The sequence below is a fragment of the Astatotilapia calliptera genome, chromosome 11, assembly GCF_964374335.1.
Source record: "Astatotilapia calliptera chromosome 11, fAstCal68.1, whole genome shotgun sequence".
Classification (NCBI taxonomy): Eukaryota; Metazoa; Chordata; class Actinopteri; order Cichliformes; family Cichlidae; genus Astatotilapia; species Astatotilapia calliptera.
Genome location: NC_137432.1, coordinates 25541337 through 25569231, shown reverse-complemented (window position 1 = coordinate 25569231; position 27895 = coordinate 25541337). Strand labels below are relative to the sequence as shown.

Genomic DNA, 27895 nt, shown 5'->3' with positions numbered 1-27895 from the left:
CTTTACAAAATATGTTACAAATGCATTTTGGTAAACACATAAACACTTTCTGTTTAAGTAAAGCTGCATCGGTGGAATCTGTGAATAACACACACACACACACACACACACACACACACACACACAAGTGAAGTTTAAATAAAAACTTTTAGTCTGCTGAAATTATTTTAATCTGACACACAGTTGGATGGGTACAAAAACTATACACACCCATTCATGAGAAACACTTTAATTTTTGACCGATTTGATGAAATAAACTGTGAGTACAAATGAGAAATGTCAAAACTGTAACAAGTAAACAAAACTTAAAGCTGCACACACATTTATGTCACAGTTGAACAGTTTTAAAAGGACTGCAGCACTTCTACAATACAAAGTCAGAGACAGCTGTTAAGCAATAAAAAAAACAAAGGACACACCTAGTATTCAGTTTGTGTGGATGTTTTGACAAAAATAATCAGCAGGTAGTTTGAAACCGCTGTACAAAGTAAAGTATCCATCCAGCTCAGTGATTCCAGACCTTTCTTAATCCTTTGCAGACTGCACTTTTGTCACAGACCAATAACCCGACATAATTTTACACAAACGCACTACTGATGATATTGTTTGGACAGCGCTGCTGCAGTTAAGCTTAAGTCCACAAGGGGGAGCTTGACCCTCCTTTCAAAAGTGTGGACTTGTTTGTTCAATGCAGAAATACATTGAACCCTGTTCTATTTTTCAACCTTACATCCACATACATTTCCCTCACTTATAAATAAATCTAATCGCACACTCAGGCTCACTCATTAGGGATGTCAATGACGAGTTCAGCCTCGTCTCCCTCTCCTCTGTCTTCGTCTCCTCTGTCACTGTCTCCGTCGCTCTCGCCCTCCTCCTCAGCTGCATCTCCGCTAAACATCTGTCTAGGAACCCAGCTGAAGTGGCCACTGGCTGTTGGAGGAGCTGCAGGGCCTGATGGGTAATTAGCTGCCATTGAAGTAACGACCTAAGAAGATCAGAAAGAAGAAGTTGTTGTTTGGAACGACAAAGCGAGGGATGGACGGAGTGTAAAAGAATGATGAGTGGGGATTGATGGTAATGTCACAGATGACCGGAGTAAATCAGGACAAAGCATGAACAGTCATGGTAAAAAGACAGTACACTCTACTTAAAATCTAAGCTTTTATGTATCCGGATAGAATAAAAAATAAATAAATTCACCTGGTTCTTAGTGGGTCTTAAAATTAGGTAAATACAACCGTAACAATTGCATATTACAGTGTGTCATTAGGAGTGTAGGTAGCAGCCAGATGCTGCTAATCAAATGCACTTGGTTAATTGATAATCAGCAAATGTGAGCACCTTTATGAAAGCAGACGATTTGGCAGTTTTCTGATCTGGAGCATTCAGATGTGTGTTAACACAAGCCATCAGCAATGATCAGCAATCTTAGAGAAGCAACTGTTGCTGCCCAAGGGCATTTCCAAACAATCTGCCCCATCATTCTCCAGTGAGAAGGATTATTCGCAAGAGGCAAACATTCAAGACAGCTGCCAATCCTCACAGGAGTGGGTCTTAACACACAATGCTCAGAGAAATGGCAAAAAATACAAAACAACCAAACACAGCCTGTCAGCACAAACACCTTATATCAAGTGTCAGGTGCAGTGGTGCAGGGACGATGACTTGGCTTGCTTTGCAGCCGCTGGATTCAGGCACCTTGCAGTCATAGAGTGGAGCATAAGCTCCTGTGTACACCAAAGCATTCTACAGTCAAATGTGACATCATCTGTTGGCTAACTCTGCAACAGGACAAAGATCCCACGCACAGCAGCAACTCTAAAACAGAATTACTGAAAAAGCAAAGAATCAAGGTGTGATGGCTCAAAGTCCAGACCTCAACCTGACTGGAATGCTTAAGAGAGCTGTGCATAAATGAATGCCAACAAACGTCAATGAACTGAAGAAGACTGATAAAGTCACACAGAAAAAAATTACTTCCAATTATTGGTGCTAAAGGTGGGTCTACAAGCTACTGAGTCACTGGGCGCACTTTGTTTTTCCACAAACTGCTTCTGCAGTTTATGTTTTTGGTAAAGACCATGTGTTGTTTATCTCAGGTTGTATTTAGCTCAATTTAAAACCTCCTAACACCAGATCATTTTTTAAATATTATATCCTGATATGTAAAACCTTACAATTGACAGAGGGTGCACTTTCTTTTTTATCACAACTGTATATGCACTCATATATTTTTTCATTTTGGGGCTCAACAAAAGGGTCTTGAAATGCCATTGTTAGAGCAATAAAAATGAAAAACTGTACTATGAAATATACATATTTTAGATGCTTTTTACTTTGTTATAAATATGCATCTAAACTGAAAATACTGGAAACAGCCTGCCGGGCCATCAAATATAAATAGCTGGTTTGTGTACAGTTTGTGAGAATAAAGCGTGAAGTGTTTGATCATAATTATTTTTATCTCTGAACATCTTGTTTCCCCTCTTCCTCTCTCACCTTCCCCGTAGTCTCTTTCTTGTTTTTTGCCGTCTTTGTTTTTCTCTCTTTCTTCATTCGTTCAGCTGGGGGAGCCAAATACTCTGGTGGGAAGGGCATCTGCCCAACACACACGCAGGCCCCAAATCATTGTCAAATGACCACACAAACATGCATGCACACAGTCAAAGGGCAGTTTATAAGACAGACACACAGAAAAACAAACAAAACAGACACAGAAGAATGAACAATAAAAAGACAGTGGAGCAATTATAAATCTAAAAACAAAAAGCAAGGAACAGACTTGTGAATAAAATAATGCAAAATTAAAAAAACAGATTATGCTCTTTGATGAGAAGATGAATATGACGGCAATGTTATTGTTGTTGGTTGCAATAAGATAAGAGGGGAAAGAAACTCACAGCGTTGAGGTAGGCCCCAGAGCCGGATGACTGCAGGGAGTTCACACCAGGACGGGAAAGCAGGGAGAGATGAGGAGATGATGATGAAGGGAGGCACGCACCGGGACTACTTTTTCGCCTGAAAAGAAGGTCATGGATTAAATAAAAAGAAATATGAATGTGTTTTGTTTAACAATTAGAAAGCACAAATGTTTCACTCAACTGTCCTAACAGGCTTACTTGGCTTGGACATGTAAAGTAAGCCCAAATAAACCTAGCTTTAAAATGCCCCCTACTGCCTTCATTGCATATCCATCCATCCATTTTCTGCTGATTATTCGGGGCCGGAACGTTGGGGCAGCAGAGAAGCCAAACCTCCTTCTCCCCAGCCACCTCCTCCAGCTCACTCGGTGGAACAGGGTGTCCTGGGATTACCCCGGGGCCTACTCCCAGTAGAACATGCATGGAACATTTCACTGCTACTACTCCTAGTACGTCCCAAATGACTGAACTTCTCACCCTGTCACTAAGTGGGAGGGCAAGCCACCTTCTCCCTCAGAGACAGGGTGCCAGAAAGATTATGCTGAATTTTTTTTTTCTCATACAGAATTGTGAAAACACCGTTCTTGTGCTAGCTAGTCACAGTTAAGAAAACGGAGAAAAACAACATTCAGCCACTGTAAAACAGTAAAAATACTCACTTTATGATTTATTAGTGTTGGCTAGAGACTCACACTAAACAAAGGGAAATCACTACTCTAACCTGTACCTTAATATCATTTAATGCTTGAATATAAACTGACTGGCCAAATCCAGTCACCACCTGGATTTAACACCTCGAATAGGAAAGAGCCTTCCACCAACAATTACTGTGGTAATTCACACGCTTCATTTATGGAGCTACATTTCAAAAGGGACAAATTAATAGCCTGCATGCATTCCGGATGATCTCTGAAACTACAAAAATTGGGTTAAGAACTGTTCAATACATCATTAAACCTGGAAGTGGTGATGATTGAATGACTCTAGATCAAATCATACAATATGGCTGTGTTTAATACTGAAAGACAGGGTATTTCCACACATAGCCTTAAGAAAACTACTTGGTGTTTAATTGGGGGGAAAGGCTTCAGTTTAGGGAGCATAAAGATTAGAATCTTGGACAGTGGAAAAAGATCATGTGGTCATATAATCCCAGATTTATCCGATTTCAGATGGGAACCTGTTGGTCAGTGTTATGATCTGTAGTTGCTTCAGATTGTCTAGGGTTGGTTTGGTAGTGTTATTTGTCCGAAAATGAGATCAGCTAACTACCGGAATATACTGAATGCCCAGGATTTTTCCATCACTGAATTTTTTCTTCCCTGAATACACTGGCTTATTCCAAGATGACAACACCAGAATTCATTGGGCTCAAACTATAAAATGAGTGATTCATGGAGCATGCAACTACTATGAATACTTATAACACACAGTGTTGTGCAATGCAAAGTAAACAGGTAACTTCGCATTGCACAAGACGTCTGTGGAGGGTGGAAATAAAAGGTTAAATATGAACCTACTCAAAAGTGAATGATTCTGGTTGATCTACCTGGTAATTTATTTACTTAAATAGCCGACTTACTTCTTTGCTCCCTCTCGTTCCCTTTCCCTCTCTCTGGGTCCTTCCCCTTCACTGTTTTCCGAGGAAACAGTTGCTTCTGAATCTGATGATGAAAACAAAGACAAAATTGATCCACAGGACTTCAGAAGCAACAGCTTTTGTTTTTACTCATAAAGGTTTTATGTTCCTAGTCTACCTGATGAGTCTTCATCTACTCGCTCATACTGCAGCAATCTGTCCAGAAGAAAGCTGGAAAACATGTATAGAAAATTATTTTTTGCATTTCCATTAGGATGCACAAAGCATACCTATATGAAGACACAATCCTCACAAACCTCTTGTCCCTGGAAACTTTCAGAAGTTTCCTCTGTGCTCTCCTCAGCTCCTCCTGAAAACACTCCTGCTCCTGGAAAAGGAAACCAGCGAAACGAAATCAGCGCAAAGACAGACACGCAACTATAGCACGGCAGAGGAAACGGGACGGTTTAAAATGAAAACACTCACATAAACAAGAAACTTTAATTTCCGTTTGAGATTTTTGTATTTCCGCTTGTAGTCGACTTCGACGTCCGCTTGGCCGTTCATGTCTAAAATGCAAATAATTAAACCATGAAATCTGCAGTTTGTTAGCAGCAGTGGATACTAACTGTAATTGTTTTATAGCAGGTAGTGTCTGTAAAAGCACATTCTTCGTTTCCAGCGGAACCAGCCTCCGTACCTTCAGCTAGCTCCGATATCTAGCCTGCTACCTATAGCTAGAGCGCCACGAACAGTTCAAATGTTTACGAAGGCTTATTACAAAATATGCTAGCACGACTCAGGTGAATTTAAAGCTAATTTATCTCATGACACCTCTCTCTTGAGTCTGCCGTGGGACGTGCTATTGTTTACCTATCTGACGTCGTATTCGTGCGTCTTTCTTCTTCTTCTGCTGTTACAGTTGTTTGACATTCACAATTTCGGTGCTTTCCCGCCACCTCCTGGGCAGGAGTGGAAGTACCAACTTTAAAAATCCCAACAATATTTTATATTTAAATCCCCTTCTTCTTTTTCATCGTCATCCAGCTGTTCTCTTTATGGGTCACTACTTCGGATCACTTGTCTCCATCTGACCCTGTTCCCTGCGTCCTCTGTCACACCAGCCCTCTGCATGTCCTCCTTTACTACACACATGCATCTTCTCTAAAGTCTTCCTTTTACCTTGTTTTAGCTCATTTTCAGTCCAGTCCTTGTAGCTGACTATTCTCAAAGGAATGTGTTTTTGTTTGTTAAAATGGACTGGTACATAAATAGTGCTTGAATGAATGAATTTAAGCACTCAAAGCACTTTTTTTTTAGCATAATCCTCATCTGGACCTTCAGCTGATCCATTCACTATTCATTGAAGCCTTATCAGTGGAAGGGCAGCTGTCAAGAAGACATTTTAATGAAGGTAAACAGGGCAACAGGTCTTATAGAGTGATGAATCCAAACTGAAACTTTTGGTTCTAATTGAGAGAGGTATGACTGTAGACACTCTAAACAGTATCTACAGCCATCTGTAAAACACAGTGGAGGCTGTGTCATGTTTCAGGACTGCATTTCAACTACTGGTGTTTGGGATCTGGGAAATTACGAATCCAGAAAAGTATAGCCATTCAATATCATCTAGAAAACATCTCAATTGACACTACTTTAATTTTTAGTATGACAGTGATTTCAAACATACTGCCAGCGCATTGAAAGCATAAGCAAAAAAACAAACAAACAAAAAAACGCACACAATGGAACACTATCAGTCAGAGATTGGCCTCCCCAGAGACCAGGCCTCAACATTATTGAAACAGTGTGGGATCATCTTGACAAAGAGTAGAATAAAAGGCAGGCAACATCCAAAGAAGAGATCTGAATGAACTTAAAGAAGAGGGAAACTAATCCAAAAAGGCTTCTCAATTACAGGGAGTTCTGGCTGTGCTGAAGAATAAAGGTGGTCATACCTTTTTACATGCATATTAATTATCAAGCTTATTAGAATTCTTGTTTCCAAATTTTCATTTATGTCAGCATGTTTTTACACAAAACATAGAGAAGTTAGGGATGGCTCACAACGTTTGCACAGTGCTCTAAAACTATTCTCTCCCTGACCATTAAAATCAAGTTGCATAGGTCCTTCAAACATTTGTGCCCATGACAAAATATTTTCCATCTGCAGGAGTGGAAACTTCAGCCCCATTGGGGAACTAAGTTGAGCCTCTTAAGTGCATATTTTTAAAGACCTGTTATGCAGACTTGGATCAACTTTCTGGTTGCAACTTATAAAAGCAGGAGTAGTCACTGAAAGGAACAGTGTAGGGCAGAAAACCAAAATATGGGCTTACCTTGGCCCAGTCTTCCATAGCCTGAACCTTTCTCTCTGGCTTACGAGGAGTAATCCAAATGTGAATTCTTGCAAATCAAATTTCCTCATATTGTTCCTCCTCATCTCTCTCTCTTTTTGCACTGGGGTTCTGCTGAACTCCCTTAGATATGGCTCCCTGCAATTTTCTGTGCCCGATGTCCCAAACTTGGGTTTGACATAGTATGCTCTCTTGTGTGTTTATTCCCTTGTTTTCTGCATGGTGGGAACTTCTCAAATTTTTCTAAATGTATAAATAAACACGAAGAGGAGACGCAAATCCCTGGGAGGATTGTGTTAGGGAGGTCATCCAGAGTAAAACCCATACCAAATCAAATATGTGCAGATTTCAAGCTTTTATAAATACACATTTAGAGAAAGAAAAGTTCCACATGAACAAATGCAAGCATCAGATGTCTTTTATTTCTTTTAGTATAAAGTATTAGACATATATTACTAGTAGTAGTTTTTTTCTATGTATTAAGCATTATCTGTATTAGTATTGTAACACAATAGTTTGTGAAACTAGACCTGATTTATTAGGAATCGATCACAAAGCTCATGAAACATCCTTTTATATTCTAAATATCTAAATTTGCTAGCCAGCAATGCTTTACAGCTACTTTTATCCTCAGTCAAGAGTTACGTAGCATGCATGCGCGTCAAGACTCTGCATTTTATTAAATCTCCCTGTCCCCTCCACCTGCCGCATGCTGCGGTGCACTGAATTTTCTGCTCAACCTTAGTTCAGCACAGTCACTGGCCAGCACCCAGCACCATGAATTATAGATGAAGAACATTTTGCAGAGATGCTGCTTCAGTGCACATAGCCCACAGCCAGACCCTTGAGTGTGTGTGGGGGAGTTGATGGGGTGTGGGTGAGACAGAGATATATATATATAAAAAAAAGTTTGGATAAGTGGACAGGCTGGAGGGAGGTTTATTTATTTATTTATTTTTTTAAGACAGAAAGTGAGAAGAAGCAGTGGGCGCAGATAGTGTTTCTCCAAGGGCAGGGAAACGCTGACTGCACATTTCAAGATGCCACCCCTTGCAGTCGATATAGAACCCGGCAGGGCACCGATAGCGAAACAGCATCTTTTAATGCACCTTCCAGATCAGGCAGATATCAGAGAGCCACCTTGCAAAAATAAACACACACTGTCTCCCTTCCAGGCAAAACAACTGCCAATATGAAACACAATATCTCACTGACTTGCCGCCCCTCTCGTTGTTTCCAAAGACACTGGCAGACAGAAATAGACTCCTCTGTGTCTGCTGCCATAAATCGCTGCTGCCAACCACCCAGCCAGCCAGCCAGCAAGCCCTCCTGGCAGCTCCAGTCATCTGCCTCTCTCCCACCCCTCCATTTCTTCCCTTACTTTTAATGGAGCCATATTTTCTCGAGTCAGGCTGTGGCTGCTGATCTGTGCTTGTCAATACGTTTCCTCTTGTTAATTTTCTGCTTGGATGTACGTCCTCGTTGCTCTAATAGTCTGACTGTATCTCACTGTTGTTCTCGTTGTACTGGCATGTGTGTTTTCCCTCTCTCGCTCCTTTGCTCTCCCTCCCCATATTGATGTGTTTGTGCTGTATGTCATTAATTTTGTTTCTCTCCTTCTAACGCCGTCTTTCGCTCTTATTTCAATTTCACAGAGGTCTTTTTGTTCCTGCTCTGTCCTATACACAGAAAACTGGAATGTACCAAAACCACGCTAAAGACACCAACAACAACTGCCAAAAAAGCCTTCTCTGTGGTCAAAAGGTAAGCTTCGAGTTCTATGGTTTCCACCTGCTGCTGTGTTTGGAACAGTTGAGAGCAGATACATTACCTCTTGAACGTTCTTTATTTTTAGCTTCCTGTTTTTTTAAACTGTTTGCAGTAGGATTCCTGTTCTCTTTGTATTTTATCTGCAAGGTTATGTCTCCTTTGTGTGTGTGTGTGTTACAGGAAAAGCTCATCCAGGCTATTAAAAGAATCAAGCATGAGGTAGATGAGTGCAGAGAAGCAGAAAGAGAGACATACATAGAATCAGTGGAAGTAGAGGTACCATCCCCGCCTTATTCATTATCTTTTATCTCTTTTTACACACAATTATTTCAGTTTATTGCAGACTAATTGAGTGTGCTGAAGCCAGCATTGGTTAAACACAGAAACCCTTCAGTTTGACCTACATACTAAATTTCTTTCTTTCCATTTTCCCTGATTTATCTTTCAGAACAGGTTTGATGACCTAGAAAGGGAAATCAGAGCAGAGTTTCAGAACCTCCACCGCTTCCTGGATGAGGAGGAGTGGAGGGACCTGGAGCGACTGAGGAGGGAGAGACAGAAGCAACTGAAACAGCTGAAGGAGAGAGAGAAGAAGATAGTGGGGCAAGGGCGAGACCTGGAAAAAGCCATCGCAGTGCTCAACAACAAGCTGACTGAGGAGGACAGTCCTAAGCTGATCAAAGTGAGGAAGAGTGTCACTGAATAAGAAGACACGACATGTGATTGTTAATTAAACTTGGGCTTTTATGAACTTGACTCTAATTATACTCTGCAAAGCTGTGGTGTGTTGATAGGCAGGGTTTATGTGTGTGGTGAGGAGCAGCAGCAATACAGTGCTTTATCTAGAGCCACTGTTTTCCACCCTGCTCCTTTGACACACTCGCCTTAGAGTAAAAATAACTTTCTATAATTGTTCATCCACTTTAAACACTTTCACAGTTAGAGCATGCATGTTTACAAAGGGCCACCCTTACACAACACCACTTTACTGGCACTTATTTGATCAATAAGTATTACATTAGATTCGATTGATTTGATTAAAAAGCAGTTTCTCATTTAGAAAACAAAAGCCCAAACAGCAGACCCGTGTCCAAATACAAAGCTTTCTATGAGAAAAGTGCTCTGTTATGTTGTTTTAACTAATCAAGGCTGAATTCTTTTCTTGTAGGAAATTCAAGATCTCATTAAAAGGTACGTTTTCTCAGTAGCGTGACTTTAGTAAATAATCTGAATCTTGACATTGCCTCTTAACTCATTTATCCTGTGTGTATGGACGTTTAGCATCTGTGAGACTGTCTTACAGATGGACCTCCTACCATTTAGTCCTTCCCTCTGTGTCCTAACAGATCTCAGGTCAGCTTTGTTCTCCCAGCGGAGGTGGACACAGAGGTTCGCTCTGGCCAGTTTGTCGGTCCCATCCAGTACAGAATATGGAAACACATGAAAAGCTGCCTCTACCCAAGTATTTCCATACAGCATCATTCATTCGATGCAATACACATGTGAATAAGCAGCATCAGTCACTGTCCTCAATCTGTTTCTGTTTCTAGATATTACATCAGTGACCTTTGACCCTGAAACAGCACACCCGAATCTGACTCTCTCCCAGTCCTGCACTTCAGTTTGGTTCGATGAGGATAAAGACACAAAAGACTTCCAGGCCAACCCGCGGCAGTTTCACTATTACTACTGCTTGCTGGGCCGTGAGGGCTTCACCACAGGGCGACACTACTGGGAGGTCGAGGTTGGGAGCAAGACGGCGTGGAGGCTGGGTGTGGCAAGAGAAGACGTCCCAAGAGGGGAGATGTCTGCCACAGGCACCTCCAACGGCCTGTGGACCTTGGCACTGAAGAGCGGCTCTATCCTAGCCTGCACTGACCCAGACCCGATAAAGATCAAGGTGTCGCTCTGCCTCGTCCGCATTGGCGTGTTCTTGGACTGTGAAAAGGAGGAGGTGACTTTTTATAATGCCCTTACCATGGCACCAATCTACACCTTCTCCATGGGCACTGTGGAGGTTCCTCTGTTTCCCTTCTACAACCCATGTGACACAGATTATGGAAAGAATATGGCACCACTGAACATCTTTATCCCTTCCCTATAAGAAGCTGTTCAGCTGGAACCGAACATTAAGACATTTGCAGAATTAATTGCCAATGATTTCATCATGATTTTTCATTTTTGAAGCACCTCTCCAACTGGATTACTTAACATCTTACTCAAAAGTATAATAGCTAGATGAGTCAAAAATAAAATTAATAGTTGCTACAGTGATTCTATTGTGTCTCTCATTTTAAGAAGAAGAGAGTCCCTCTCATTGATTATGCACTTATTTCCTGGTAAAAGAGGGTATAAATGGAAAAACTCAGTTTATGAAATAAACACAGGTCACTGCTTCTGTAACTTTCCTTCACTCTTTAAGGTTGTCATTTGCAGCCAATCTGGAGCTTCAGGATCCACAGCAGGTGTAAACAGAGCTGTGATGTTCTTACCTTTGGCCTACATATAAATAGCTCTGTGTCCTATGTTCTGGGGCAGCTATGGAAGCTCAAAACGCACCAGAGGGGATTAATGTGGTCAGAAAGTGACATGTGTTCCCCACAACAAATCACGGCTGGCATTGTGTGAGATCTCCGCTTGGTGGGATAGCCCTGAGACGGCACTGTCCTTCTGAAAGGTTGTTAATTGCAGAGAAAGAAAAACTAAGACAGCAAGGCAGCAGATGTCATAATCTTTTGTTTATTCTTAGTATTCCTTTAGACATGAAATAAAGATATTGTCTTTACAAAACATCTGTGTGAAGTGTTGTGCAAAAAGGGAGTACAGAGAGAGAGAGAGAGAGACCATGTGAGACATCACACCACAACCAGGCCAGGAGCAGGAATTAGAGAGGATCAGAGCAGAGACAACTCACATAGTGCAAGGAGTACCAGTGGTCTTAAAAGTGGTGGGGGTTTTCTCTAATCAGAGGTGGGTATGAAACCACAATCCCTCTGGCACCAATTAGCTGTAATAACTCTTCCTTCCACTCACCGTCTGCCTCTCTCACACTCATACTCACTCTAAGTGGCTTTCTATTGCAATCACTGACAGCACACAGTAGTGGCGTTGTGTGGAAATGTAGTTTTAGCCACCTCTCATTAACCACTCACAACAACATAACCCAAACCCACACAAAGCTTTGTCATTCATCTGCTGCTATCATGAACTCACTCACAAACTCCAAACTAACCCATAGACACTGTTAATGGAAACATGCTTTGCTTGTATGCTGCCTACAATTAAATCAGACTCTTTTCATCTCTTTTAGAGCCCAACCAACAAAAGAGTTTAAAGACCGGAAGCAATACTTGGTAATTTAAAAATGCTTTTTTCTTTCAGACACATCAATCATAAAGCAGGAACTTCAGTAACACTTGAGGGAAGATGAACAACTTTAATAATTGACCAACGCGTTTCGGCTTGTGGCCTTCATCAGGGTCATAGTAAATCATTGTAAAAAATTGCTTAAATACAAGACAGGAAACAGAAAAAAAAATCAAATTAACCAGTCAAAACTTCATAGATAGGTCAGCTGACATATAATAGCTATTGGTTAATTGGCTAAGTTACGCCCAAGTAAATACCAGACTAGATCATTTACTTGGGCGTAACTTAGCCAATTAACCAATACCTATTATATGTCAGCTGACCTATCTATGACGTTTTGACTGGTTAATTTGATTTTTTTTTTCTGTTTCCTGTCTTGTATTTAAGCAACAGCTTTCTGGGTTGACCTCTGTAAACACTTTCCTGCTGATTTTATGACTCAGTCACAGATTTTGAGTAATACTGAAGAAAAATCTTTCTGGTGATATGTCGGTCAGGCTCTAATCACTTTGATCACACACATTTCTTTCACATTAACACATCGTAGGTTAGCCGGCAATTTTTGCTGTGTTCATTCAGGTGTGCAAACTGCATATTCTGGATCAGTGAACATCCTCCTCACTAAAAAGGTGCCATTAGAATGCGGCTAACGACAGAGCACAGGCCAACTATCCAATATACATTTTAGGCACTAAAACAAAGACAAAGAGTCACTTGAATATCTCAGAGTTACAATACGTTTTTACAATATTCTTGTGGCTTCCATCACATTCACACTCATGATTTAAAACACTGCACTTTTTGTTTTTTTCTCTTCACACTGCAAGACGACTGAAGCAGGCACATGGATACTTTGCTCACAACAAATGGAGAAGCACACATAAGAGTTTCATTTCTGTACAAACTCCCTGTGCATAGATTCAGCACACACTCGCTCATATATCACACGCACACTTATAGATACGTGCATCATAGGCATACGGACTTTAAAACGCACACAACGATGGCGACATTAAAAACACCACTCCTGTATTCGCGCACACTGACACAACGTCTGGACGATAGAAGCGGAACGTGCCGTGGGCATGCTGCAGTCAATGCTGTAAATGACATTGGTTAAACATTATTAATATGTAAATAGTGTGAGAGATACGGTGTGCTGACAGCAGCGGATAATAACTGGTCTAAAATAGGCTAATACAGTCTCGATGGGAATTTACAATATTTGGAAGTTGATTTAGTTCAATACATTAGTGAATATTAGTATATATAGTGTGTGTGTATATTTATATAATTATATATATATATTTATATATTAGATTGAAGTTTGTAGAGAAATTTAAATGATTTTCTTTTTTAATATTAAGTATGACACATTAAAAACATTCAGCCTCATGGTGGGGAGGGGTTACACTTGCATACACATGCAGTATTTACAAGGCTGGAGTCCATGTTTGTGTTTTACATGTGTGTGTCTGTATCTGTGTGTATTTATATGAAGAGCTTTGTTAGTACTGCCAAATAGCGTTGTGGTTCCCACACAGATGCAGGCTGGAGAGCAGGCGTATACGTCTTTGTACACATATTACATTAAAAGACCTTTGTCCATGTGTAATACATCTGACTTATTGACGCTGTTAACCCATCTAATGCTGAGGCACCTTGAGTTTATTTTTGTATTTTTGTATTTTGTATTTTTTGTAATTTTAGTTTATTTATTCTGTTGCTCTTGGTATCAAATCTGACATCTAAATCGAGCTCATTTTATGGCTTTTTCAGATGCTGACAAAACACCTCTTATTCATTTACTCATAAGAAAACTCTTTTAGTAAGGAAAGCTATAAAGAAAGGCCAGCTGACTGTATATGGATCTACTTTTAGTTTCCCTACATTCCTCTGACCATTTGATCCAACATGCTTTTTTTGATGTACACACTGTCAGTGTGTACATCAAACACTGACAGTCACTGGTTTGCCACTGGTCAGTTAAAACATGAAGTAGGGACGTGCACATTAAAACGAACCTGCACACCTCCTCTTTACCATAAGTACCAAAAGAGTTTCAGCTGAAATTGCATTGACTGGACATCCTGAATACCAGGTCAGCTCAACACAGACAGTGTCATGGATTTGGTGAAGGCTCCATACTGCTGGTTTTTGAAGCCAGTGAGGCATAAATATTTAGTTTCTGCCAAGTTTTACAGCATTTATGTAAGCGAGCAAAAACGAAAGCAAGCAAATGAAAGCAGAATGAGGGAGAAGAAGAAAGGGGCGTGAGGATAAAGAAAGGAAGGAGAAGTGAAAGACCTCCACTGAGGCTAAAATCCCCTCTACATAATGCATGATTATCTCCGAATTAGTCTCGCAGTTTTCATTTGTGACGATATGGGGTGAAATACAAAAAATGCTGAGGAATTTGTTTTTTCAAAAGTCCCTGGATCCAGATTTGGATGACATTCAATAACTGATCACTTCTAAGACGGACCAAGCCCAGCTCTTTTAAAACTGTCACATGAATCCACTAATACCTTTTGTAAATTAATCAATCAACCAAATCAGTCATATAGCCTCCTTGGTGGTCGTAGTAACAAAAAAAGAAGAATGAACAGGGGCAAAGAAAAAAGAAGGTGGTGATAACGGCAGAAAAAGAGCAAAAGAATCATGCTCTAACTATGTGAACTTACCACACACTTTGATTTTATATTTCATACTGCAGGCACGGGGGGGTCCCTTTATGCTGCTGGAAGTTTTAGCTGTTGTGAGTTTCCCATTAAATTGTAAGAGTGCTGGGATTTTTATGGAGCTATGGGGAAATCCAGATCAAAGACAATAAAGTGGATGATCCGGACTTGGGGGATCAGCCCGCAAAACACAATTTAATCGTCTGAAATTTCCACTGGGAGTGTGAATCTCAATCTCAAAGACTAGAAATAATGTGGTTAGTATTTTTAGTATAAGTGTGTGTGGGTGTGTGGTTAATGTGATAATGCACTGCGGATGTTTCTAGAGGACTGGCTCAAGTGAATGAAATCCAAAATTGAGCTATGTATAAAACTTCACCAGCAGTGTGATCTGATGGGGTTTTTAGTTCATTTAGATGATATCGGTGCCATCACATATTTTAGGAGGCTTAAGATGACACCAGCTGAAAGATTTTATCGGCTTCATCCATGTGCTGTTCATGTGCTGCTAGAGGAACAAGCGTCGAAATGGGAAATGATGGTTAGTTAGGGTCAAATAAGCTGTTGTAGTGAGCTGTTTCAATGAAATGTCGTAAACCTTTCAGGATACTTTAGAAAAAGACCTCATGTGGAGTAAACATTTTAGTTGTAAACTCTGCAAAGGATTGAACTTGCAGTTTGGCAGTTTAACTTTAAAAATGAACAGAAAAACAAGGCTGCGAGGCGTGTACAACTAAAATGTTTAACAATCAAAAGCCATGTTATGTGAAGTGTTTCTGAGCCAGAAAGTCTCAAAGGTTTAAGTGTTAGTTACAGATAAGTGAGATTATCAAGGTAATACTGTGTTCAGGCATTAGACATGTTAAATCGAGGTCCTCGCCCCAGCTGCAGTGGTTTCCTCATCATTTGGTAAGGGGTGTTCGATTGTCTACAGTAGTGGTGAGCGGTGGACAAGATCTGTGGGGCTTCCTTTGTGTTTTTGCACTTCTCAGGTGGTAGTAGTTGAATCCTCAGCTACCGTGCCATCTTTGCCCGCCTCCAATATGGCACCACTAGCTTTCAGCTCCACTTCAGGGGTTTTAGGAGCGACTGCTTTTGGAGCTGAGCCTTTGATAATATCGGCGTGATCCGGGCTCAGTTTGGAATCCGGTCCAGGTTCGGGCGTGCCGTTGGTAATTGGTTCTGGTGTGGTTGGCTTGGGGTGCTCAGGGGTGGGAGTAAGGGCACTCTTACTATCAGGTGTTGGAGTGGTGGCTTTGGGAACAGCTGGTTTAGGCTCTGGGCTTGGGCTGGGCGCAGGTTTTTTATCGGCCTTGGGTTCTGGGCTAGGGGCTGGACTAGGTTTAACAGCTGCTCCTTTGGGCACATCCAACTTTTCCTCCACAGGTTTATCAGGAGTTTTCTTGGTCTCCGGGGCTGGGGTCACTTTAGTTTCAGGTACAGGACTGGGCTTAATTTCCACAGCTGGTGGAGCACTTGGCTTGGATTCGGCAGCAGGCGGAGGACTTGGTTTGGTTTCAGGAGCAATAGAAATGCTTACAGCCTCAGAGTCAGGGATTTGATCAGGGGCCTCAGTGTCAGTGTCCAGGGGGAGAGCAGTGTTAAAGCCAACGCCGGAGTCACTGGTCTCTAGATTACCAACTCCAACTTCTTTAGAGGAAACCTCGAGACCCTGAGGGTAGGAAGACAAGGTCAAGCAAGTTTGTTTGTGTCTATTAACAACAAATTGATTCAAAGTTGCATTCGATATAAAAAGGGGACATAAAAAGGCACATATACAAAAGATTTAAAACCACAAAGTAAACTGGAAGATAATAATAAGCTAAAATCGAATAAAATAGGAGAGTACATGTCACAGCGAAGCTACAGTGCAATGCGAGGTTTTAACAAATGTAACTTAAGGTAAGGTGTAAAATGCAGTGGCAAAGAAATGTTTTCAGCCTTGATTTAAAAGAACAGAGTTTGGGCAGACCTCAGGTTTTCTGGGAGATAGTTTGAGAGATGTGGCGCATAAAAACAGCAAAGCTCAAAGATGCTTTGACATGTTTGGCTGTTTGTTTGCTTGACCTATCCCAAAAGACCTGAGGAGTCAGAACGACTCATGACACAGCAGCACATCAGAAAAGTATTTTGGCCCTGAATCATTCAAGCCTTTGAAAATCATAGTGATAGAGTAAAATCCATTCTTCGTCAGATAGGAAGCCACTGCAAAAATCGGAGACCTGGACTGACGTGATCCGCTTTCTCGATCTTAGTGGGGACTCTAGCAGTAGCGTTCTGAATAAGCTGCGACTCTCTGTAAATGCTTAGAACAGCATAAGAGTTGAGACATCATTAGAAACCTCAGTGACTCAGTTTTAAGTGGGAAATAACACATTTCCTTACTTTAATATCCACCTCAGTGCTCTGTGACTTCTCCGTGTTGTCAGCCTGGGAATGCTTGGATTCCTCGCTCATTTTGGTGATGTTCTTGACCACCTTTGAAGACGTACACAGAGCAGAACTTGTCATTATATCCGAGCACACTCTATCCTTATGCTCTTCATCACATCGTCAGTAGTGTATTTTTTTCTCCAACCTGTCTGAAGGCCTCTCCTTCCTCCTCTTTTCCAGCGTTCTGGGCAATCTTCTCCAGGGCGGCAGCCCTCTTGGCCCTTTTCTTCACTTTGATCAGACAGGACAGCAGGCAGACCAGCAGAAGGAAAGCCAGCAGGCCCAGCAGGGCTATGATGGCCACATACAGTGTCTCCAGCTTATAGGCTACAAGGACACACGGCAGAAAAGAGATATTAATATTTCAACCGACTTCTCATTGATGTGTTGAAATTCTATTGCATACAGAAAACAAATTCCAGAAGTTTTCAGCCCTCATTACTTCACAGGTACAGGAGACGGCCACATGACATTTTAAGGGCTGAATTGCACATTTAATTTTAAAAAGCTTAAATGGCTTAAATTCACAATCTAAGCAAAAATGAGCAAAAATGTATTGCCTATGGTGTAGAGTAGACTTATTGTTCTCCGATAATTCACTGGAGAAAAGTTTTAAAAGATTATATTTTGGGTAAACTTTAAAGGGTCATATCATCACGTGGAAGAGGTGGCTGGTCAAAACAGGGTAAGGCATATGAAATGTCTAATTTCTACATATTTTTAAGCATTTTTACTTTTATTAAACACTTGTAAAATTAAGATCACATCCACGGTTAACCATTTATGCTCCCTTTCACACCTATGGTCGACCTAGAATTACTAACTAACATAACAGTCATCCAAAGACAGTCTTCACAGTCTTCTAATTTAAAGTCATGTTAGAAATGTTATCATTGAGGGCTTAAAAACTCAGGAAAATAAGGCGAATCAAAAAACACCAAATTTGAATTTACACATTTTGAACTTGAATTTTGAAGCTAACATTTTGCATGACTTTAAACAAATCAGCTCCCTTTGTAGGGTTCAGCTAGGGGGATTTTTCAGATCCAGTGCATTTTAGATGGAATGACCTTTTACCAGCATAAACAGCAATACAATACCATATACTATTAGTGTTTTCCCCACTCCTTGCTTACGTTTCATTTCCAAGAAGACAGTAGACACAGTGAAATTCTGTAGGTCCTTAATCGTGAACAGGCCTTCATCTTTATCATTGACGTCATCCAGAATGACCAGTGAGCCCTCCAGAGACAGACGGTTCTCGAAACCCAGCTCTGTTTGGGCCTACCGTGAAAAAACAAACATTTTCATACTTGGCATCAAATACAGAAATCCTGATTAGAGCAATAAACATTAAACATGAATGACTGATGAGAAATGGAATACAAACCTATTCATACTGACTGATACAAGGATTTAGCTCTTAAGTAACATAAACAGCACACACAGTCTGTTAGAAGCATTTATCAGCTATAAAACAGCCTGAACTTCAGCACAGGCACTTAGAAAAGCTGCAATTACTCAGCAGGTTGCAAATAATGAGAAGAAGAATATGGGCAAATGTCATAAACAACAAGGCACACATAATTACAATAGCAGTTATAAAATTTGCTTTTACAATATGTTTGAAAAATGAATGCTTTTTTATGCTTTTGTGCAAAATAATATGTATAGATTTTTATATTATACACCACAATATAGGGTATTTGTAAATGGCAGCTAGTGTGTAGATACAATACCTGTGGATAAAAAATAATCAGCCGCAGCTTTTAATCTTTGAATTCAGGTGTATAAAATCAAGGACCGACTCGCGCAGTCTGCCTTTACATATAGAGTGAATATAAATCCCATTAATCATGTTGTATTAATACCTATGTATTAGCTCAGTTTTAATTATTAAAGTTAAAGCCAACCTGTTAACATTATTAAATTAAAGTGGATGTTTATGCTCATTTCATGCTCTGCTCCATATTTTTTGGTATGAATCTTACTTCAAAATAATCCTTATTTATCTGATACTCAAAGGGCAGCCACTTAGACTTAGACACTTAAAATCAGCATCCACATTTGTAACAGTATATGGCAGAAAACAAGGAACAGAAATGACGTACAAAAATGAAAGAGTCATAGCTGGACTATAGTGGGGGAAAAAGGCTCTAATTACAGGTGTAAATTCTCCTTTGTCCAGCAGCAGGCGCAGTGTGGAGTCACTCTTGGGGCTGTAGTAGAGGTACACCAAGGAGCTGTTGAGTATCAGGTTGATCTTCAGTTTGTTACCGCGTTGCAGTTTCACAAACTCTTTGTGCTCTGAGACACAAAGAGGCAGAAAAGAAGGAGGGACATTTGATAAATAAATCACAAGTCTGTTTACAGCTCCATGGATCATCTGAAATGCATCAGCCCGCAGGAGCCCATTAATGTTTCCGTCTTTAAAAAGCCATTATGGCAGCAGGGGAAGGGGGGGTTAGAAGCTCATTTAAAGCAAGCCAAGTGTAGGAGAAGAACATAGGCATGAGGTGTCTTCATATGTGCTCTCACCTTTGACATTGAGACAGACTTTCCGTTCAATACCACCTTTGTTATCCCTGACAGTGTAGCTACCCTCATCTGCATCTGTAACACCACTGAGGGTGACATAAGGACCACCGGTGCTGACGCGACCCTGATAGCGCTCCGGTGATGTCCCTGCAGCAGTCAGCACCACCAAACCTGGTCTGCAGGAGGGAAAGTCAAAGAGGAGGAGCTTTTTCTCAACCTTTCCTGTTACCTCTGTCTCACTGAATGTACATCAATGTTGCAAAATGTCATTACATATTCTCTTGGGTTAAAATATCACCTACCTAAATGTCTCCCTGGCCTCTGTAGCTCTGGGTCTGTATTCAAGGGTGATGGGAGGATTCACCCCCGACAAATGAATACTGAATTTGTCTCCATATTTGACCATCTGCTCAACGGTGCAATCTAGAAGATAAAAGCGGAGAAAAAAAACACTTGATTAAGTGGACAGAAAACTGTCTGAAATTTTCACAGAGATGAGCAGCGACAGAGTGACAGTTTATTTGAGAAGGGAGTAAAAAAGAACAGGAAGGATGATGTGACAGATGCTGCAAAAAGAGGACAAAGGATCCAAAAATATCAGAGTTACAGGAATGAAGGGGAAGTAATACAAACCAAATAAAGTGAAAGACAGTAAAGACGAGATAACGACAGGACACCAGCAGGCGGGGAAGGAGAGCGGAGTGGGTTGGTGGTAAAAGAGCTGCATAATTACTGCAGGGCAGCTTCACTCTCTACACACAAACACACACATACCTCTTCATCACTTGATTTCACATTTACTCTCAACATATGGTACACAGCGCTGCGCTACGGTCGCTTTTATCAATATTGGGTTTGAGCCCACCACTCCTGCTCCCAGCCCAAAATGCCTTCTTCACATTTGTGTGCAAGTCTAATCTCATTGCTGCAACTTGTAATTCTCACAGGACAAACAGGATGTGCTAACAGTAGGTTTATTAAGCTGCTGAAATTATTATTGAAAGCACAAGTAGTAGCAACAGCGAGATATACCTAGTATCAAAAATCTGTATTAAAGGTATTTAGTGGGGATAAGGAGGCGTGTCTGTCTGTGTTTTGGAAATATTAACAAATTGTATGTGACTAATCGTCTTTGACGATGTTCAGATGCTGTTTTAGAGCACTAGTAAAAACATGCAGTAATTGTTTTCTGCGTGACTTTATCGGTCTCTCACATCATCGTGGAGGAATTTGGCCCACTATTCTTTACAGTGTTGCTTCAGAGCATTGAGGTTTGTTGGCATTCATTTATGCACCGCAGTACTTTAATAACATTGAGGTCAGGACATTGACCGGGCCATTGCAACAGCTTGATTCTTTTCTTTTTCAGCCATTCTGTTGCAGATTTGCAGCTGTGCTTGGGATCGTCGCCCTGTTGCTTGACCCAAGCTTCACCTAAGCTTTAGCTATCAAACAGATTGACTTTAGGGAACTTTGGTATACAGAGGAGTTCATGGTCAGCTCAATGACTGCAAGGTGCCCAGGTCCTCTACCAGCAACATAAACCCATATCATCATCCCTCCACCACCGTGCTTGAAAGTTGGCACGAGGTGTGCTTTGATTAGATGCCACTGCAAACCAAAGCCATGCTGCCGTGTTCTTTGTAGAGATAAAAGGCTTTCCCCTGGCAACCCTTCCAAACAAGCCATAATTGTTCAGTCTTTTTTAATTGTACTTCATGAAGTTTAACATTTAACATGCTAACTAACCGAGGCCTGTACAATCTGAGATGTAGCTCTTGGGTTTTTTGGAGTGTCTCCGACCTCGGAGTGAACTTGTTGAAGCTTGCTCTCTTGAGAAAATTGGCAACTGTCTTGACTTTTTTCCACTTGTGAATAATCTTTCTCACTAATAAACCTCAGAATGCTTGTCTGATGTCGTTCCTCCATGGCAGGGTGTTAATCACCTGGATGCTGCAGACCTGCAAACTTCTGCCTTCGTAGAAGCGTTCACACTTACTGATGATCAGTTAATCAAGTGCATGTGATTAGTAGCAGCTTGGTGTTACTCGCCGTCTTAATTCCTAATCAAGTATCAATTATGTTATTATATCAATTATGACAATCAATTATGTGATTATTACTGTATTTGTAAAAATACAGTAAAAACAGTATTTAATTTAGGTGTGATTTTGTGGGTTTTTAGGAATTCTGTCACCATGTTTAATGTGTGTCTTGTTACTCTGTACCTCGGACTGTAAGCGACATGCGTTTGACATCGTCTGGCTTCTCCAGATTCTTCACGGTGTACACGCCCTCATCTCCCTCACCCACAGCCTCTATAAGGAGATGGGTGTTGCTGCGGTCGAGTTTAGGCCGACTGTGTACCACTTTGCCTTCCCTCATCAGGTGCACATCCTTTGACCGAGGAGCAGACTTGTTATGAAACGTGACCTCCACATTTTGGGAGGGTAGTAGGATGTGGAAATCCTCTCCGTGGAATAACGTGTAAGATTCCTCATCAGCTGGTTTTTATGGTGGATAAAGCAAAGAAACAAACAAACATTAGAGTAAAAGCTCACAATATATATGAGACAAATCAAAAAGTATCTCTCAGACACACGTTTTACCTTTTAAGGGGGCAGAAAGAGCTGCAAACAAAGACAAAAGAGCATTAGAGTTAAACTGATATGAGTAATATTTTACAACCTTTTCATCAGTTAAACTTAAATAAAAATTTCTAATTCCTCTTATAGCATAAAATGTACTAATATAACATCTAATTGCATGTCTTGTCAAAAACAAACCATGCTGACAATGGCCTTACCTGTGGTGACCAGAAGGCTAAGCACGATCACTCTGAATGTCCCCATGATAGTCGATTCTTTAGCGTCTGGAAAGAAAAGGGAAGATTAATTATCTTCAGATTAAATCACAATAAAAGCCAAAGGTACTTATTTTCCTTCATACTTGAACATAGTTTATATTTAAGTAGGAAAATTACTTGGATATCATGAAAACCCATTAAGTTCAGTGCCTCAAACAGGAAACATCTAAAAACAGAAAATCAACAAGACAATGATGATTTTTACGAGACCCTGTGGAGGTTTACAGCACTGCTCAGTTGATATTGATGGTTTGAATGGCTGGCTTTCATGCCGACACATCAGAAGCAACGCAACAGGGGGCTGCAGCAAAAATAACCATCCTATGGTGTTTGAAAGCCCAGGAGGACCAGGAGGAAACACCTGCAGTGACCACAGCTTGACAGTGCAGCGTTTAGTAGCACACTAGTTATATACTTTAAAAAGATCATGATAAATTGAAATGTGTACATCTTTGACCTCATAATATATGTATGACCTTGTTTAATTATTTATGTAAAAGAACGTCTTTTGAACCTCTACGCAATAGGCTGAAAGTGCCTTTCCTCTCTTTTATCTTATTCTGTACAGGTAAAGACTTAAATTAGAAAAGATCTAACCGTCCAAAAAACTGTCTGCGAAGAAGAGACTGAATGCAGGGGCTTTTGGAGTCCCTTCATTTTCTTGGTTCTAATTACAGGTTTTACACAAAATTGGTGCTTGAAATGCAACTTTTGTTGACAAAATAGGATATAATAGCACACAGTTCTGTATAAAAAAGTCTTGAGCCACCCTTTTTTTCAGATCTCAAGTTTTTTCAATGGTTTTAGTTAGGCTACTTAACACGTATCCTATGACTCAACCCAAGGATAAAAAAGGCCTAACTCAAGGGATTAGCCAGTGTTGTGTCTCAACATTACAATGTAATAAAGATAATAATAAATGATAGCTATAATAAATAATTTGTTCCCATTTCTTTAATTTTAATCCATAAAACAGCTTATTGCAGCATGACAATGATCCCTAACTCACTGCCAATGCACTAAAAGTATACCTGGGTAGATATCAGTCATTGATTGGCCTCCCCAGAGCCTGGATCTCAATCTCACTGAAGCAATGTGAGGTCGCTGTGACAGAAAACAGCACAGAAGGCAGCCAACATCCAAAGAAAAGCTTTTAATGTCCTTCAATAATCTGGAGAACCCTTCCACAAGACTACTTAAAGAAATTATAAGAAAGCTTGTCTAAGAGAGTTCAGGCTGTATTATACACTGAATTTCACTTTCAAGCCTTTTACAATTCTACTGAAGTACTAAATTACAATTTATGTTTCAATAAATTATTGCCCTTTTTTGTATTTTTGAAGCAAACCATAGAGCACTGAGGGGTTGTTCGAGATTTCTGCTCAGTACTGTACATAAGCTTTAAATCGGGGTTTTAGGTTTATGTTTTAAAGCTTTTCTTAAAGGTCTAACCTGAAGAGAGGCTCTTTCTTGTTAGGAATATGTAAATATTTATGAGGCCCAGATGTCTTTGGGTCAGTTTCAAGAGCTGCTCATTAATAACATGCCCGAATGTCTGAATGTGACCACAGTATAAAGGTGATCTGGGTAACAGTTCGACTGGTTTTCCCATAGGAATTTAAAAAAAAAAAGGTCTCTGTTGTGGAAGAATTCAGCTGAAACACTGAAGGGATTATTGTGATGTGAAGTGCCTTCTGCTACACAGAGGCAGCACATCAAGACAGTTTGTGCAAAAGAGATTTTTGCTGCAGTTTCATTTACAAAGCCCAGGAGGGGCCTGGGAGGGAACACCTGCAGTGCTCACAGTCACACTTAGCAGCAGATAATAAACATGCAGTAAGGATTAAAGTGTCGCTTTGTAACACTGCAGACATCACAAGACATCCCGTTCCTGCTGGAAGTGATGAAGCACGCAGCCATCTTCACAGTCTATTAGGCTGATCGTGTATTTCCGGTATGCCGGCCATCTAACTGGCTTTGGAGAATATATTTCTTCAAAGCCAAATACTAAAAAGGCTCTTGTTGTTCCTTATTATTTAATTACAGTAATTAGCATTTCACAGTGTATTAATCTGACAACCAGAACTGCTGTTACCCAGAAGGCCTCATGCAACCCTCTGCAGTGTGTCTGCCACATTCTCACACAGCACTCTGGGCAGAAAGCCTAAAAGCCCACTGATTTTATTGTATCTGAAATAAAATATGGAACAGAGCTGCGTCACACAGAACACTGTCTCATGGCAAATGAATAAGTGGTGTCCATTCATCACTAAAACTCAAATTACACTGTAATTGTATAACAACAGTCCCCATCTTTGTTTTTCTTCTGCTTGAACCCTTTGTTTGAAGCTGCTGCATCATGCACTGACTGTGACATCTAACTAAAAGAAACCAGACTGACCCTTGAAGAAGTCAGTATTTAATTAATCCAGCAATCCGAGACGTAGGATTGGTTGGCTGTGAAGAGAACGAAAGGGGAACCGTTTGTCCATCTGTTTGCCTCAGCAGTTAGTCTCAGGGAGTCGCAACGGACAATCAGGATATGTGAACCAAAAAAATAAAAAATCTTGTTGTTTTTTTTTAGCGTTTGATGCGAAACATGAGAAGACGAGGCCTGCTTCACTGAGCATGAACATGCATGCACATGACAACACGGGCATTAAGCTATAATATAATCTTATTTATACACTGCCCTGTGGGATGCCAACATAGGCACAGACTAGCATGCCATCTGCCACCCTTGCCTGACTTTCTCTCTCCTTTCCCCAAGCTTCATTCAGTCTTCGTTCCACCTCACTGGCCTCTCCGCTCAGCCTCCTTCTGTTTTTTCTTCTGTTTTCTCACTTCTGTCATAATTTTCGCATCTACAGATATTACCTTCTACCACCGTGACCTTGTTCAACTCACCCTGTCCTCTTCAGCTGCCTTCTTTAACTTTCTGTGCTTCTGTTTGACAGCTTGGTGTCATTTCTCAGTGTCTCTCCGTTACATTTTGTGTTCTCACTATGACTTTTCTCAACCCGAATCCCATGCCTCCTGTCTCAGGGCAGCTGTTTAATTTGCCACTTTCTCTGAATTTTCTCTGGCTCTCTCTCACTCTCTCTCTTATCGTGTCTCTTTTATCCTCTCCTCCTCCTTATCTTATATAATCCAAGCCAATGCATCCCACTCTGAAATCAAAGCCCGTGCCTGTTCCTTCAAACGCCAAACTCCCCGCTTACGGAGACACAGTCAGATCTTTGTCCATGGCCTTTAAAGAGGCGGAAATGCCTTCAGTGACTGCAAATGTGGGGCAACTACAAAGCAAACTCTGTCTTTAACCTCCATCATTTCTCCATCATTTTCACTTAACTCGTTTTCGTTGCACGTGGAACACGGGGTCACGTCCCCCTCGTGCTGAGTAGGCAAGCTAGCTTAAGCTCAAGTGAGCTCAAGCAGGTTTACACAGAAGTACGTACTGCACCATGCCTTCACAGAGCTTGGCATTTATAAATCATGAGGCATCAAAGAAAGAAAGAAAGAAAGAAAGAAAGAAAGAAAGAAAGAAAGAAAGAAAGAAAGAAAGAAAGAAAGAAAGAAAGAAAGAAAGAAAGAAGTATTGTTGCATCAAGACACACGTGTGGGAGTGAATGAAAATGGTGCATTTGATTGCATCATACGTCAAAAACGAGCTTGGAGGTTTCCCCTTCACCAAAACAAAGAATGGTGAAACATCACTGCAGATCTCCTCTTGTTGAAAAAGAAAACAAAACAAATTCAAAGATCTCATCCAAGTGAAATCAGAGAGTATCATTTTTGTACCATTTAGTAGAGGAAGCCTGTAGCAGCTGACAACCAATTTTCTTACAAAGCCTGCTGCAGTGAACTAAAGGATGAGACAGGTTTCCACCATATTGCTTGCACCTGTCAGATTCATTAAAATCAATGGACATGAGGGAGGAGCGGGGAGGTGGAGGAGGAGGGAGCTGGTGGAGCTATGTGCAGCATTGACAAACATGGTAGGAGAGGTGATGAAAGAAAAGATGTGAGATATATTCATGCTTAAGATGAAATAATTGTGCAGTGATAGAAAACAATGACTGGTTGGATTTGTTGGGTGTTGATGCTGTGCAGCAATGGCCACAGTTTATGAGCAGGACTGCAGGCAGAGCAAGGCAGAGACAGCCTGTAGGCCAAGGCTTCCTCTGAGAAATGAAGCTATAAACCAAGCTTTTAAGTCTTAACAGAACATTTACCCAATAGACCACACAACTAGTACCATGAGACACTAAAATAAATATATCTATATAATTTCCATATAATGATTATATTGCCAGCAATAATGAAATCAATCAAGTATGTCTTTGTATTAAACCTGCTTAGATGAGCCTGCATGTTGTTAAAAATGAACATTTCCCCATCCACAATTTACATTTCTGAAATTTTTTTGAATTTTAATTTAAACAAGATGAGTAAAATATATATATATTGAAAACAATAAATATCCACAAAGCCCGAGCTCCACGCCGGGACCGTTTAACAGGTAACATATTTTCACACCTCTCCTCGTTCCCAGTAAAGCGTGCAGTTGGTGATAAACCCCGCAGCTCGGAGTCTTATCAGCCACCTCAGAGCCGGGACAGCGCATCAGGCAAAAAACTGCAGAATTTAACCCGTCACGTACCGGCCACGTTTAAGGCACACATCCGTACATGTATGTGAAGAAAAACGGCGCTCTGCAGCGCACTTACCTTTGAGTGGCCGGCTGGAGCTGCGGTGCATTCACGGAGCAGACTGCCGGGATGCTTTCAGAGGTGAAAATCTGTGCGGACGTCGCCTGATTTCTCCCTCGTCGTCTCCCTCCCTTGCAACCTCGCCCCCCTCAAGAGCAGCACTTCACGACTCGGGCTCAACATTTGGAAGATGTTCAGAATATGTCGGGCTCTGCTCCCTCTCGGAGCCACTCGACTCGTGTCGGGAAACACCGGACACCCTTCATCCGCGAGATACCTATGGTCATCTGACAGCTAGGGGGGGTATTTAACGAGGTACCAGCCAGGTGATACACGAGGATACCGATAGAGCACAAAGCTGTTTATTGCACAGCATTGTCCACTACACATTCCTGTACATATACTGATCCACTTTAATGTCATTAATGTTTTTTACTGCATTTAGTAAGCTTTTTTTAAAACAAAAAACAATTATGGTTTTACTTCGTTATACTTTATTTATTTATTTAGGACAGTACATGTTAATGAACATAAATGTAAAAAAAAAAAAAATTACATGAATGTAAACATGCCAGATTATAGCCAAGGGCTCATTTCCATCTGTTGTCCTTAAACATAAAAAAATAGACATAATAATTCATAAAAATTCATCATTCATTCATAATA

The 27895-nt window shown here is 40.7% G+C and overlaps 3 protein-coding genes across 7 annotated transcripts; 1 reads left to right on the top strand and 2 right to left on the bottom strand.

Moving 5' to 3' along the window:
• Positions 1–128: 128 nt before the first annotated feature.
• Positions 129–5444, bottom strand: ino80e (INO80 complex subunit E). 4 transcript variants are annotated; one of them, XM_026184971.2, is made up of 8 exons: positions 5377–5439; positions 4990–5072; positions 4821–4891; positions 4682–4734; positions 4507–4588; positions 2904–3021; positions 2503–2601; positions 129–988 (listed from the first exon to the last, which is right to left on the bottom strand). In XM_026184971.2, exons 2-8 carry the CDS (start codon positions 5068–5070, stop codon positions 782–784), a joined length of 711 nt encoding a protein of 236 aa, XP_026040756.1. In that variant the 5' UTR covers positions 5071–5072; positions 5377–5439; the 3' UTR covers positions 129–781. The 4 variants fall into 4 exon arrangements, with proteins under 4 accessions (XP_026040756.1, XP_026040755.1, XP_080164543.1 ...); XM_026184970.2 differs by having other exon boundaries at positions 5204–5423; XM_080308417.1 differs by lacking the exon at positions 2503–2601 and having other exon boundaries at positions 5377–5444.
• Positions 5445–8170: 2726 nt separating this feature from the next.
• LOC113031956 (zinc-binding protein A33) lies at positions 8171–10904 on the top strand. 2 transcript variants are annotated; one of them, XM_026184522.2, is made up of 7 exons: positions 8171–8331; positions 8516–8624; positions 8811–8906; positions 9079–9312; positions 9799–9821; positions 9977–10092; positions 10181–10904. In XM_026184522.2, exons 2-7 carry the CDS (start codon positions 8559–8561, stop codon positions 10732–10734), a joined length of 1089 nt encoding a protein of 362 aa, XP_026040307.2. In that variant the 5' UTR covers positions 8171–8331; positions 8516–8558; the 3' UTR covers positions 10735–10904. The 2 variants fall into 2 exon arrangements, with proteins under 2 accessions (XP_026040307.2, XP_026040309.2); XM_026184524.2 differs by having other exon boundaries at positions 8215–8331; positions 8550–8624.
• A 3899-nt stretch (positions 10905–14803) lies between these two features.
• On the bottom strand, positions 14804–27518 carry LOC113032531 (uncharacterized). Its single transcript, XM_026185500.2, has 11 exons — positions 27248–27518; positions 22458–22523; positions 22261–22281; positions 21880–22155; positions 19954–20074; positions 19652–19827; positions 19278–19420; positions 18250–18397; positions 17259–17440; positions 17066–17158; positions 14804–16352 (listed from the first exon to the last, which is right to left on the bottom strand). The coding sequence occupies exons 1-11, from the start codon at positions 27276–27278 to the stop codon at positions 15669–15671; spliced, it is 1941 nt and encodes a 646-aa protein (XP_026041285.1). The 5' UTR covers positions 27279–27518; the 3' UTR covers positions 14804–15668.
• Between the last annotated feature and the right edge of the window lie 377 nt (positions 27519–27895).